Here is a 15,060-nt window from a genome sequence, read left to right on the forward strand (position 1 = left end):
TAGTTCTAATTAATAACTGTGGCTTCATTCAGGGAATAGGTAGGCAAATGCTCCAGGCAGAGCTCTATATTCCCCATCAACTTCATATTGCTTTGCACTATTTCTGCACGCTTTCCAATTGTTAACAGTCAATAAATAAATATAAATAAATAAAACCCACAAATGCGCAACAAAGCATTAGCATTCTAGCACACGAAGTGCTCCCAGGCCTGTGGACTAGTATGGACTTGGAAACCTGCGGTACAAATAGCTGCTGGAGTGGTGAGTGGACAACACATAGAGACTCAACTGCAGTCTACCCTTGGTTTCTTGAGGTTATTCTACTACAGCACACCTCCTAACCCATCCTTTTACACCACAATCTTCTAGACTGTACATTAGCTACTTCTCTTCTACTAAAACTCTAACAGTCAGGAATAACAACAAATCTATTTATTCAGTAGAGTAAGTCTAACTTTTTGCTTTGAAAGAGAGTGAGGTTTCAAAACTGAGAGGATAGCTGAAGAATGTGTGGCACAATAAACTTCTAATCCAGCACTAAGGCAGGCGAGTGATAAGGTGAGATGCTCAGTGATGGGTGCTTCCCCTCTTCCTGCACAATATGCATGCATGAGGTTATTTTTAAAATATGAATCTTGTATATAAACCACATTACAAAATTTCCAAATATTTAACATAAGTGAGTAAAAATATTTGACTTATGTAAATAAATGCAAAAGACAATTCTAAAAATGTCTATAATAAGCGTTGTTACAACGTAACTTCGAATAAAAGAACCAATCACACTGACCTGATAAAAAACCTGGATCCTTTTAAAAACAGACTACCTGAATAAAATTCATTAACTTACCAAAGCTCTCCACAGACAGTAGGAAACACGAAAGAGAAAGTTTCTGGTTGCTGTTGTTGTTTGTTTGTTTGTTTGTTTGTTTTGGTACAAACCTAGCTTTAAACTGTCAATGGTGTATATCTGGCTAATATAAATGGACTCATTTGATTGGTTCCAAGTTCTACCTAGCAGGTATTACAGTAAAGGTTTGAATCCTTGGAAGAAGTAGAAGTGTTCACCATTTGACAAATGAGGCAGCACTTCTACGAAGGCTCTGTGGAAGCAGTGAATTGCCATTTAAAAGCAAACAACTGCCAAAAGTTTAAATAACAAGCAGTGTGACGCACAGACCTGTAATAACAGAATTGGGGAAGCCAGGGCGGGAAGTTTAGTTGAGGCCAGTCTGAAATATATAGTTCAGTTAATGTGTGGGTGCTGGGAAGGTGAACCCAGATTCCTCTGCAAGAGCAACAAATGCTCCTAACCAATGAACCATCTCTCCAGATCCGCAAAGGGCTTTCTCAATACTGTTAGACATAGCATAATCCTCCAGTGTAAAAGGAAGTATTTGTAAAAGCAGACATTGGTGTTATTCTATAGTTATAATGAGAAAACAGGTGGTTACAGGGTGTTTGATTTGTACAGTATGGCTATGTTGTAGGTATGCTTTTGACTGGGGAATTTTTTCAAAAAATAAGGACATTTTGTGTGACAAATGCAACAAACCTTACATAAATAGGTTACAGGACCCAGTGACATAGCTTAGGACAGCTGCAATAATTAGATAGAACTACTGCCAATTATGGTTTTTACTTTCTCCTTTTGGATGGGATCTTATTCTAGTTCCAGGGTATTCAACTCAGGGGTTAAGAGTACTGGCTGCTCTTTCAGAGGACCTGGGCTCGGGTTCAATTCCCAGAACCCACATGGCAGTTCACAACTATCTGTAACTCCAGTTCCAGAGGACACTGATACCCTCACACAGACATACATGTAAGCAAAACACTAATGCATGGATCTTTATATAAAGAATATAGGGTAAAACAGGGCGATGGTGGCCTACGCCTTTAATCCTAGCACTTGGAAAGGCAGAGGCAGGTGGATCTCTGTGAGTTTAAGGCCAGCCTAGTCTACAGAGCAAGTAAGTTCCAGGACAAGTTTCAGAAAAACCTTGTCTCAAAAAAAAAAAAAAGAAAAAGAAAAAAGAAAAGAGGGTAGGAGGATGAACATTCTAAACAAATGAGATATTTTAAAAAGATAACCAAGATGGTCTGCAGCATCCTTAAAATTCTAGATTTATTTATACGAGAACTACAAGGTGTCCAGTGTCCATAAAGCACAAATAAGCACTTATCAAATTTCTCACACATAAATGTGTCTCACTTCCATCAGATTTATAAACAAGCAGCACACGCCTGTAGGGAAGGAGAATTACAAGGTCAAGGCCACCCTGGACTATATATAGGGCTGCAATAAATTAAATAACAGAGCTGAGCCTGATGACAAAGGCCTATAATGGTGGCAGTGACTGGGGGTAGCTAAGGCAGGAGGATCTCAAATTCAAGACCTGTGTGGGTTTTGGTTTTCTGAGACAAGGTTTCTTTGTGTCAATCTGGCTATCCCGGAACTTGCTATGTAGACCAGGCTAACCTCCAACTCACCACATAGACATGCCTATTTCTGCCTCCCAAGTACTGGGACTAAAAAGCATTAACACACCCGGTCAAACTAAAAAGTATTTAAGAAAACTGTAACGCCTGCCTACCATAGCCCTAGACTCAATCCCTGACACCACAGAAATAAATGAAAGTATATCTTTCAAAGGGGCAAGCACCACTGCTACGGATGCATTACAGAATTTACGAGATAGGGTTTCTTTGTGTAGCCCTGGCTGTTCTGGAATTTGGCATCGAACTCAGAGCAAGCCATCCATCCACCCGCTTCTGTCTCCCAAAAAGTAGGATGTGTGTTTTGTGTGTCTGTATGTGTCTGTGTGTTGTGTGGTGGAACCCAGATCCAGGCTTAAAAAATTAGGTACAGTATTGGATTGGCAGACAGACTCAAGAGATGACTATGGTGAAGAGGGATCAATACTACAGAATTAAACAAGAATTACTGTGACCAGTTGGGAACCTACTATTAGCAGTGTTAACACAGTAGCTCAATTGGCAGAGAGATTATCTGGCATGCATAAAGTCCCGTGTTTGATCCACAGCATTGTATAAAACTAGGCACAGTGGCAAACATCTACAACCCCATATGGGACAGGAAGATCATTAGTTCAAAATCATCCTCAATGACAAAGAACGAGTTCAGGGGCTGGAGAGAGATAGCTCAGTAGTTAAGAAAGAGCGTTTGCTGTTCTTGCAGAAGTGGGCTGGCTCAGTTCCCAGCACCCATACCATGTCTCACAGTCTGTAACTCCAGTTCCAGGGGATGGATCCTCCACCCTCTTCTAGCCTCAGCATATGCACTAGGTATGCATGTGGTTCCCATCTATCCATACATGCATGTAGGCAAATATTTACATCATAAAATAAATACTTTTACATTGAAAGAAAAAAGCATTTGAGTCCAGCCTTTACTACATGAGAACTTTTCGACAGAAAAGGGTGTGTGTGTGTGTGTGTGTGTGTGTAATGTAAGGTAGAGGGAAAAAGACATGTTAATGGAAAATAAGACAGCCTAAATGATGAGACATGGGAGAAAGAACAAAGAACTCGTACTTTCACCATTCTTCCTTGAAGAACTAACTATATTCCAACTTGCAGACCACTTAATAGAGCACTAGCCAAGTCACCTTTTACGGTGAAGGAGAAAAAGCTTATCATAAATAAGCAATAAAACCTCATCATAGCTTATCAAATCATTAACAATAAAAATTAGCAAGTATTTTCTTTCTCACTCAGAATTTAGTCCTTTTATGATAATCAGATAGCAGAAAAAACATTATTTTCAGCGATCATCAATATATAAACTTAAAGTACTAAAAATTCACTATTATTTGTTTCAAGAACTCACTAGGAACAATATTTCTGCTTCTAAGTTTAAAAATAAAATCCAGTTTCTAGGATGTGAGAACAAACAAGGCCATAGCAAACATGACCCCAATCTTCTTCTGGTGTTAGCAAATTCAAGAGCTGATGGGAAAGACACAGCTCTCCTCTGTAGTCTGTCCTCTCCATGGTAGCCTTGTGGGATGATGCTATAGTCTTAAACACCATCCCCACAAATTCTACTTCTGTTTTGTTTATTTTGCTTAAGGCAGGGCTTCATTATGTAGAGCCGTGGCCTGGAATTCACTATGTAGACCAATTCAAAGATCTGGCTGGGAGTAGTGGAATGCCACACCCACTATAAATTCTAATTCTGTGTTTGGGGAATGAGAAGGTGCGTGTCAGGTGGTTAAACCCTGGCATCTTTGGTAATCAATTATATATGCATTATCCCAGCTTCCTTCTCAAATTCTAAACCTACATATGCATTATGCTGGTGTCTCCAGAAGCACATACACATCTGATTCGTCCCTACTTAAAATGGTGTTGTTGCTCATTTGCTAACAGAATACAATGCAATTCTTTTGTTGTTTTCAATTGGTTTGACTGAGACAGGGTCTCACTCTGAACTCCCACAAACTTCCTGCTCGAAACAATGTTTAGGATGGTAGGTATGTTCTACTGTACCTTACAACGCCACCTTTATTGCATGAAAAAGATCCTTCAAGATCTGGTGATCTACCTGTTAAAACCTAATTTGTCACCTGCTCAGGAATTAAACAATCCATCTCTCAGGCATATCAGCTCTATTTTCACTCTCCTGCTGCTGCTTTCTTCCTCATGCACAGCCTAACACCCTTTCCTCCTTGGTCAAAACCTAAGTTAGCAGGAAGGACTCATCAGCCTGAACGGTAGTGTCTTCATTTTTTTAAGTTTTTATTTTTATTTTATGTACACGTGTCTGTGTGAGGGTGGTAGTTATTGGAGTTACAGACAGTTGCCATGTGGGTGCTGGGATTTGAACCTGGGTCCTCTGGAAGAGCAGCCAGTGCTTTTAATTGCTGAGCCTTCTGTCCAATCCCCAATGTTCTCTATTTCTACATGGTTACATTTCACTGTGGCCGCTCCTTGAGGGCAGGGAAGTCTTTCAGGTTTACCTCATGTCTTGTGTACCCACCTAGTATAGGAGGAAGATGTCCCTTCTAGATATGTAATAATTATATTTCCACACAAAAGAAATAAACCAGGTTTTATGAATCAATTACAAATTATACAATGGTAATTTGATGGATCATAGCCTCATCTTTCATACTAACTTTCCCTCTCAGAAGACTTTCAAGGGCTGAGGAGGCATGGATCATTTGCTCAACATATATCAGGCCCAGTGTTCAAGTCCCAATGCAGAATACACCAGTTGTGGTGTTAGAAGTCTCGCACCTCAGTGTTCAGGAGTGGAGTCAGGAGTTCATCCTCAGCTATACAGAATATGAAAGTAGATTTGGGATACATGAGAGCCTGACTTAAAGACTTTCAGGACCCACAAGATGTCTCGGCAGCTAAAAGCACAGTTTGACACTAGAGCCCACTGTAGGAAGAACCAACTTCTGAAAGCGGTCTTCTTCATACACACTCCCACACACACCATGTATGTACACACGGAACACAATAAAAAAGACTTTCAGAATTCTTCCTAAGTTGTTAAAAACTAGCCAACCAAGTAAGAGTAAACACCAAGCAACCTTTGGGACTTCCCGTTTCCAAAGCCCTACCTCACCTTCCTCTTCTCCACCTGACAGCATGCGCTCCAACCAGTAATTTCAATCACAGCACTAGGCTGAATCCACTGTTTAATTTCTGGAAAGGTTAACTAAACTTACAATAATAATAATTTGGGTGCATGTTGTAGGCTTAGCAGACTGCAGAGAGTTGACTGAACGAGTGATTTGGGCTCTGAGAATTTCACAATCGGGTAGAAAGTGCTCTGAACCAAGCTACAGTGGTCATAACTGTAATTAAAGCAATTTTAAAATCTTTCTGGGCCAAATGGCCAAATTCTGAATGAGATAGTTCTTGAAATTGACTCTGACACACTTCAGCACCAAACCAGTAAGTTTGTCTTACGGACACTTTCCAATGGAGGGTCTCCTCTTACTAAGAAAGCCTCAATACAGATTCACAGAGGATCTTAAGGAACCCTCCCCAGGGGCTGTGGATGTAGACCAGTGGCACTTGACTAGCTAGTATCCATGAGGCCCTAGGATCAAAAGACTCCCCCAAATAACCTCTCCCCAAACCAGGCATAGTATTCCCATCTGTAGTTCCAGCAACAGTGACGGAGGTGGCAGTACAAGAATTTGAAGCCATGCCGGGCGGTGGTGGCGCACGCCTTTAATCCCAGCACTCGGGAGGCAGAGGCAGGCGGATCTCTGGGAGTTCGAGGCCAGCCTGTTCTACAAGAGCTAGTTCCAGGACAGGAACCAAAAGCTACGGAGAAACCCTGTCTCGAAAAATCAAAAAAAAAAAAAAAAAAAAAAAAAGAATTTGAAGCCAGGGCTCCAGATTGCCAAGCTGGTAAGAGTGCTTATCACACAGCCTGACAGCTAGTAGTGCAACCCTTAGAAGGTCACAGCTGAGAGACTAACATCTACAAAGCTGTCCTCCAAACCTCCACACACATATACACAAACGTTTTAAAAATAAGAGTTTGAGGCCAGCCAAGAAATCCTGCCTCAAAAACAACAACAAAACCACATACTACTGCCACCACCAAAACAATTCTCCTTAGCAGTCCTTAATAACTAAAAAGACAAATATGAACTCCAAGTGCAGTAATACTCTCCAAGAGTTCTGATCAGATCAGAGGCAGATCACTGGAGGCTTGGAGTTCAACCAGCCCGACCACCACCACCAAAAAAACTAAAAGAACTTTTCTTATTTATATAAAGCATGAGAAACTGGTCCTAGCAAGGAACATGTCTGTAATTCCAACAGCTCAGGAGGCTGAAGCAGAAAGATCACAGGTGCAAGGTCTTGTAGGGTAAGAGTTGCAGGCCAGCCTAGGGGTACCTGGTGAGGGGCGAGAGGATGGCTAAAGATACAGTTCAGTGGTAACGCTCTGTTCTAGCTTGTGAGAGCCCCTAGCTTCAATTCCAGTACCTGACCTCCAAGGAATGAGAAATAGAATAATAGAAATAAACTTTAGTAATGTACTAATACCTGCCTGAATTCTCAAAACTCCAGCAGCAAAGAGTGATGGCACATTCCTTTAACCCCAGCAACTCATGGGAGTTCAAGGCCAGTCTAGTCTGTTTCAGACCACCCATGACTATGTCTCAAAACACTAACGAACAAAAACTCCAGCATGGTACAAGCAGGGAATCCTGGCACTTAGACCGGAGTACTGGGATCTTCTGTAGGATACTAGCCTGCGCTACAAAGCACAGTAAAATCCTGTCCTTAAAAACACAAGGGGCTAGAGAGATGGCTCAGCACTTGCTCCTCTTTCCCAAAGGGCTGGAATTTCATTATGACCACCCACATCAAGTGATTCACAAAAGCCCCTGGACTCAGCCCAGGGGGTTCTCATGTCTCTGACTTCCTCAAGCACCTGCACTTATGTGTACACAGCCACCTCACACCCCATACACACGTCTACAGATAATAAAAATGAAAATTAAAAACTTACAACATACAGTCTTTTAATAGAAAAGGGAGACTTTCAGGTGCAGCTCAGTGGTAGAGTGCTTGCCTAGCATAAATGAGGCCTTGGATTCGATCCTCAGTTGTCAAAGAAAGGAGAGTTGGGTGTGTTGACACACGCCTTTAATCCCAGCACTCAGGTGGCAGTTAGGCAGATATGTGTTAGTTAGAAGCCAACCCGATGTACCAAGTTCCAGACTGCTGGGGCTACAGTGAAACCTCGTGGGGGTAGGGGAAAGGAAGGAGAGAGGGAATAAGGAAGCAGGGGGGTGTGGCTGTTCTTCACGCCCACAACTGAAGAACACTACAAAAGGCAGGGTGAATTCAAGGTCATTCTGAGCTAGAAAGTGAATCCCTGTCTCAAAAAAAGAAAAACCGCCGGGCGGTGGTGGCACACGCCTTTAATCCCAGCACTTGGGAGGCAGAGGCAGGCGGATCTCTGCGAGTTCGAGACCAGCCTGGTTTACAAGAGCTAGTTCCAGGACAGGCTCCTGTCGAAACCCTGTCTCGAAAAACCAAAAAAAAAAAAAAAAAAAAGAAAGAAAAAACCTCCATAGGGAGGAAGTAAATCTAGCTTACAGGGTCTAACTATGTAGCCGAGAGATCCTGCTGCCTCTAGTTCTAGGGAGTATGCCATCATGCTCAAGTCAAACTCAGTTTTTGCCTAAATTCTATTTTTTTTTTTTTTCGAGACAGGGTTTCTCTGTGGTTTTGGAGCCTGTCCTGGAACTAGCTCTTGTAGACCAGGCTGGTCTCGAACTCACAGAGATCCGCCTGCCTCTGCCTCCCAAGTGCTGGGATTAAAGGCGTGCGCCACCACCGCCCGGCTTTGCCTAAATTCTAGAACTCCCATACAGTGTTTGTTAAAATTGTGTCTTGACTAGCCAGGTGGTGGTGAGCACGCCTTTAATCCCAGTACACCTTTAATCCCAGCTCTCCGGGAGGCAGAGGCGGGCGGATCTGTTGAGTTTGAGGTTAGCCTGGTCTACAAAGTGAGTTCCAACAGGCTCCAAAGCTACACGGTCAAACTCTGTCTCGCAAATACAAAATAAAAGACTGTGTCTTGGGCAGCCCAGGCAAACACACACACACATATATCCAAGAGCTGGGATTACAGGCATAAGGTAAAATTTGTACATAAGAACATTTTTGTATGCATACAAAATTCATCTTTCATGCCTGTTGGAGCCCCTGGACTGGAGTTAGGGATGGCTGTGAGGCATCGAGTAGGTGATGTCAATCAAACCCCATCTCTGAAGAGCAACAAGTGAGTAATAACCACCTAACCACTGAGCCATCTCTTCAGGCGCCATTTCATTTTTTAAATAAGGAAGCTAATACAAGATACTCTGTGAAATTTTGGAATGCCCAGGCTGATGATGGGCCTTGGTCTTAGGAAGTATGAATCAAGGGCAACACCATGACAAAGTGGCTTCAAAACTGATGACACTGAGAGACTCTGGGGCCAACCTGTGCTAAAAGAGACCCTGCTGAAATAAAATAAGGGTAAGAGGACACTGATGAGCAAGAGATCAGAAAATAAAGAAACCTTGGGCCTGGGGTGTGAAGCTTAGCAGTAAGAGCCTAGCAAGTGTAAGGTCCCAGATTAGATACCCAGCACTGCTTAAATCAATTTAAAGTTTCAGCGGGGTGTGGTGGAAATGCCTGTAGTACTAACATCTGAGAAACAAGTAGAGGACCAAAGAAGGGTGAGGCCAACCAGGTCAGCCAGGACTACAACAAGGCACTATCTTAGTTTAGTAAAATAAGCATGACAATAAATAGGGCTAGTGTTTACTAATTATGTACAGATGTTTAAGAATTTTCCTACTGAGAAAGTGGAGGATTAGGACTCAAGACCGACCCTAGGCCCTTACAGACTGTGTTACACTGCCTCCTAAAGGTAAGGAAAGGTGACAGGGCAATGACCACAACAAAACAGCAAATTCTCCTCAAAGTACTAGGAAACTGTCACTAATATTAGCAAGGGAAAGAGTTTCAGGTGGCTTTTTTTTTTTTGAAGAGCAAGCTATCCCTCAAACTAAGGTTAGCTACAAATTAAGAAAAATGATCAATTCAAAGTGGTAACACCTAAAATTCAATCAAGGAGACTAATATATAACCCCTAAGGATTTAACAAAATGCCCTAAAAAAGTGGATGTCTCCTAGATCACATTAAAAGGCACTGTCATTAAGGGGATGGGAAGGGGTAGGTCAGATCAAGTTGAGTAAATTTTTAAAAAAAAAAACAAAAAACCTAGGAATGAGCTGAGATCCAGGCAAATAAATGCCTGCAGGATACACCCATAGTAGTTCTACCATAAGGTTATCCAACTAACTCCCTCTCCCGGAGATGCGGATCACTGAGCAGCTAATTATAATTTTCAGTCCCAATCATGTTTGCCTACAGAATAGAATATTCTTGGTCCACTGTAGACTAAGAAAACACAATCCATTTTTTAAAGTTTAAAATTTCAAAATTGTTAAGTTTTTTTTTAAAGTTGTAAATACTAACCTACCAATATATGAAAAACACAGCTTTCCATTTCTACAAGCCACGACATCTACCATCTTACTAAAAACCTTCAGGTATCTATCACTTAACTCTTTAACGCCTGAAATGCATCTTCTGTAAAACAGAAACAAAATTACTGCCCAGAGTAATGAGAATGAGCCTGGCACACCTACAACAAGACAAATGTTAGTGCCTCTTCTCATTACATAGGCCCTAGTCTCAGCTGTCATCCAGGGTTTAAGGCAATTTACTAAAAATTTCTAGGCTTTACATTCTTGAAAAAACAAGCGACCTTCAGCCAGGCGTGGTGGCACACACCTTTAATCCCAGTAATCCCAGGCAAAGGCAAGGTGGGCCTGAGTTTGAGATCAGCCTGGTCAACAGAGTGAGTTCCAGGGCAGTCAAAGTTACATAGCGAGACCCTCATCTCAAAAAACAGTGATCTTCCTTGTAAGATTTAGGAAAAGTGATTTCTGAAAATATCAAAATCAATCCAAACAAACCCCATTTCCCTGCCTTCTGGGGAAAACAAACAAACATGCTTTTAAACCTAAAGCCTCTGCTAGATGAGCTGATTAGCTGTGAGCCTAATAAACTACATAGTGTACTATGATGAGCAACAGGCTGGCTCCCATCAACGCCACAGTGAGGTACTAATACCTGAATGCCGACTTCCTAAAAATCAATAACTAGCTAGCAATACAAAAGGCTGACACCACAGGTCGTCTGAGTCATAGGAGTTCAAAGGAGAACTGATCAGTATCTGTTTGACTTTAAAAGGGCTATCAAAATGGTTAGGTTATTATAAGACTGTTTTAAGAAAGAATTGCTTTGTAACTCTGGACTGCCGGTTTTCCAGGGAGTGAATGATCCAATCACTTCACACTAAATACTTCCAAAGCCGAGCTTAACTCTTCATGTATGCTACCCTGAACAAAGTTTGTGAAAAGGGCAATGAGAGAGTCTTAGAGGAGAAATACGGACAAAAGCAAGCAACTAAAACTAAAGTTAGTACTTTACCAAGAGCGTTCACCAGAGATGGACACCTCCACATTTACATATGCCTCTCATATTTCACATTATCTCGACCTGACCTGAGAATTTAAGAGGGAACTGCCAGTAGCACCAAAGCTGAAGGAAACTGCTTAAATCCATTCCTCGGGCTACTTCTAGCACTTTCGTGTGTACCAACACAAGGCTGTTCTAAAATCTGCTCTGATAAAAAAAAACTTTTAAACTTTTTGACCGAAAGTCAATCCTAAAGTTAAAATCTCTTTCGGATTCAATCTCCTAGACAAACGCTTAGTCATAAAAAAAAAAAAGATAAATCCAGCGCTACCATTAGAGAACTGTCGTTCCACCCCTCCCCCAATACATCCACAACTTTGGAAAACTTTGTTCCCAGGCTTTCTAAACCCCTACGCAGAAGCTCCCCCGAACCTCTCTCGATGGGAACGACGCCTTCACCCGGAGGATCTTTATTTTTTCTTTATCCGCTGTAGTTTTAGTCTTTCTCACTGATAAAACCTTTCCCGAAAGATCTCCAAAATTAAAAGTAAAAAAAAAAAAAAAGCAAGAGCAGGATCTACTGTACCTGGGCGTTGGCTTCGTGGAGTTTGTGCTCGGTGGAGACGTGGTGCCTGAGGAGCAGGGTCTTCTTGTAGTTGCGGGTCCCTCGCGAAAGCTCGTCGTGCCCCACCGGGGACAGGTCCGCGCCGCCGCCATCCTCGGGGGGCTTGTGGCACCAGCCGCAGAACATGAGGCCGGTATCCCTGGAGTAGCGCAGCCACGGGAAGTCCTTGAGCCAAGAGGTCTGGAAGGAGCACTGGAGCTTCTGCAGGAGGGACTTGGGCCTCGCGAGCGGGAAGTGCTGGACAGCCTCTCCGTCGCCAGCTCCCACACCGCTGCCCTCCGCGTCGTCCCCGCCATCGCCTCCCGACCGCCTGCTGCTACTGCAGCTGCCGCCTTCCGCCCCACTGCCGTCGCCCGGGCTCGCCCCCTCCTCCTCGTCCTCGGTGCTGTCGCTCAGGGACGCGCCGTCCTGCATCAACTCCTTCCCCTCCAGCGCGTCCAGCTCCAGCTCCACGGCCGCCGGCCCGCGCCCATTGAAATGCCTGAGGGGCCACGCCGAGGTCTCCGGGCGGCCGCGGCTGCTGCCATTGTTGCCGAGACCCCCGGCGCCTCCCCCGCGGAAGGCCAGAGTCCGACGGTTCCTTTCCGCTAGCAGGGGGCCCCCCGCGCCGCCGCCCAGCGAGGCGGGGCCGCCCGCGTCCTGAGGGAGCAGCAACTCCTTGGCGTCCTCGGCGGCGGCCGCCCCGGCGGAGGCCTCCGAGTCCTGGGGCTCCAGGCCCTCCGAGTCCATTTCCTCGTCGGCCCCGCGCCCATTGGGCTGCTGCGGCGCGGGCGGCGCGGGCTGTCGTGGCTGCGGCTGCGGAGGCCAAGCCGAGGCCTCCCCGCCGGCGTTATTGTTCGTGGGGCCGCCGCCGCCGCCGGTGATCAACCCGCCTCCTCGGAACGCCAGCGTCCTGCGGTTCATCTCACTGAACGACATGGCGCGCGCCGCCGCCGCCCGGTGCCTCGGCTCGCACCCGGCCTCGGGCCCCGTCCCGCGCGCTCGCCGCGGCTCCCCCAACGTCTCGCCCCCGCCCCCGCCCCCGGCGCTGCGCCGCTCCGCGCTGCGCTCCCGCCGGCCCGGCCTCACCCTCCCGCCGGCTGGCGCTCGCTCCCGGGCCGCCGCACGCGTCCGCCGCCGCCGCTGTCCCGGCCGCGTCCTCTCCGCCCCGCCCCGCCCCGCCGCGCTCCGGGCTGCGTCCCCCCGCGGGAGAGGTGGGCGGGCGGCGGAGCGGCGAGCCGGGGCGCGTGCGGCCTTCGAAGTTGAGGAGGAGTGCGGGCGGGCGGGCGCCCCTCCGCTGCCCCGCTTCAGCGCCGCGCGCGCACACCGGCCCGCCAACAGCTCTCCGTCCTCGGGGGAGCCGCGCCGCCGACGCCGGCTGCCGAGGCGCGGACGCGAGAGGCGCGCTAAGCCGCCGGGCTCGGCCACATAGCGAGCCGACAATAAAGCCGGCGGAGCGTTTCCGTCCGACCAGGCCCTGGCGGAGGTCGAATGGCAAATGAACAACGGACCGTGCGCCCACAATGCACCGGGGTAGCAGTAACCGCTGGAGGGGGAGAGGGTGGGGGCCGGCCGGGGGAGGGGGCGGGCTGGGCCGGGCTGGGCTGGGCCGGGGGCGCCCGGGGACCGGGAAAGGGGCCGGCCGCTCGGGCCTGCGGGCGGGGGTGCGGCCGCGGGAAGGAAGCGGGCGGCGGGCGGCGGGCGGGGCTCGCGCGGGGCCGGGGTCTCGGGGCGGGGCCGGCTCGGCCAGGACAAACAGCTGGCGGGTGTCAGGGACCGCCTCGGCGCCGCGCGCCCCGGCGCACCGTGCCCGGCTCTCGCCACGACTTCACCTGGGACTCCAGGAGGAACTGCGCTGGCAGCGCGCGGCAGCCGTGGCATCTGCTGAGGGGTGGGTGGCCGTGCCCGAGGAAGTGAACTTATTTTGTTCCTTCACAAAAGACTGGACCAGGCGGTGCCTTCCTCGCGAGGACACCTCCTCGGGCGCCTTTTGTGCGCCGGGCAGCACCTCTGGCCCCGGGCGGTGATCGTTTCGCAGAAAATGCACCGCCCCGAGTGTCTTATTGCTGTGATGAAATGGAAATTTAAATAAAAGGTCGAACACGTGCGTTCACTGGGAAGTATTGACATGGGTGTTACATCACCAGCAGCCAATCAGATGACTCCAGTCGTGTTTATACTTCTACAACCACCTTGTGAGTATTACAGTATGTCATAGCGTTATAAATATTAGGCAGGGTTTTCCCCACGAGCGGGGAGGAGTCAGCTGCTGCGGGCGCTGCGTGCGGCTGCGAGGAGAGAGCCGCTCCGGAGACAGCCCGAGCGGATGAGAATGAATTTTCAGGACTTTGAGAAGACGCTGTTGGCATCGCGTGTGGAATTTAGAGCGATTAGGACGGTCGAAGCCGCAAATGAACCTCCCGTAGTTCTCGTAGTCGAGTTTTTCAGGAAGAGGCTTGCCAATTAGCCCTTAAACTTACCTTCCCCCTTAATTATGCTCTATTTGGAAAACATTAACACGTTTAGACTTTTACTAATTTACACACTGTTTTCATTTATTTGGTTTTTTTTATTTTTTATTTTTTGAAACAGGATCTTCCAGGAGGCAGGTGGATCTCCGAGTTTCACGTCAGCCAAGGAAACACACTGAGACTCCAAAATTAAACAGGGCCCTGCTATCTAGCCCAGCCTGATCGTGAACAGCAGTTCTCCTACCTCAGTATCCCTAGTGCTGGAATTGAAGGTGTACACCACCATGCCCCACAAGATTAATCTTAAAATTCTTTTGTTCAAGCTTATTTCAGGCTTTTATTTCCTTTTTCTTTTCCTTTTTTGATTTTTTTTATTTATTTAAAGACAGGGTCTCTAGACTCTGGCTGTCACTAGACCAGGGTGGCCTCCAACCCACAGAGATTCCCCTGCCTCGAGCCTCCTAAAGGTATATACTACCATGCCTGACTCCCTTTTCCCTTTTGGGTGGGCTGGGCTGGGCTGGGGTGGAGAGAGGAGCCAGCAAAGATTCTCTCCACTTTACAGTTTTCAAGATGCTGGAGACTGGATGGACAGCTGTTCTTCCAAGGAGCTGGCTGGCTCCTGGAGCTCCAGCTACTGGGATGTGACAGCTCATCCGTCCCCAGGCACCAGGCAGCCCATGGTGCACAGATATACATGCAGGCGATACACAAATGCACATAATTTTTTTTAAATTTAAAGCTATGTGTTACAATTCTCCAAAGTGTTATAAATTACTGTTTGCCAATAGGGGTTTTTATTTTTGTTTTTGTTTTGTGAGCCGGCTTTCTCTGTAGCCTGGCTGGCCTTGACTTGGGTCATGGTTTTGTCACCATGCCCAGCTACCTAGATGGAGTTTTTGGGTTATTTTGTTTAAAGGTCTCACTTCATACCTCTG

At 46.6% G+C, this 15,060-nt stretch overlaps 1 protein-coding gene across 2 annotated transcripts in view; it reads right to left on the reverse strand.

Annotated features, from left to right (window-relative positions):
* LOC121432381 (zinc finger and BTB domain-containing protein 10) overlaps positions 1-12,663 on the reverse strand; it is a 33,461-nt gene extending 20,798 nt beyond the window's left edge. For both annotated transcript variants that reach the window (XM_041630318.1, XM_041630317.1), the window contains exon 1: positions 11,634-12,663. In XM_041630318.1, coding sequence (XP_041486252.1) covers positions 11,634-12,590 — 957 coding nt within the window. In that variant the 5' untranslated portion in view covers positions 12,591-12,663. The remainder of the gene's footprint in view (positions 1-11,633) is intronic.
* Positions 12,664-15,060: the final 2,397 nt, after the last annotated feature.

The sequence above is a fragment of the Microtus oregoni genome, unplaced genomic scaffold, assembly GCF_018167655.1.
Source record: "Microtus oregoni isolate MIOR12 unplaced genomic scaffold, Mior012 000034F_ref0000314, whole genome shotgun sequence".
Classification (NCBI taxonomy): Eukaryota; Metazoa; Chordata; class Mammalia; order Rodentia; family Cricetidae; genus Microtus; species Microtus oregoni.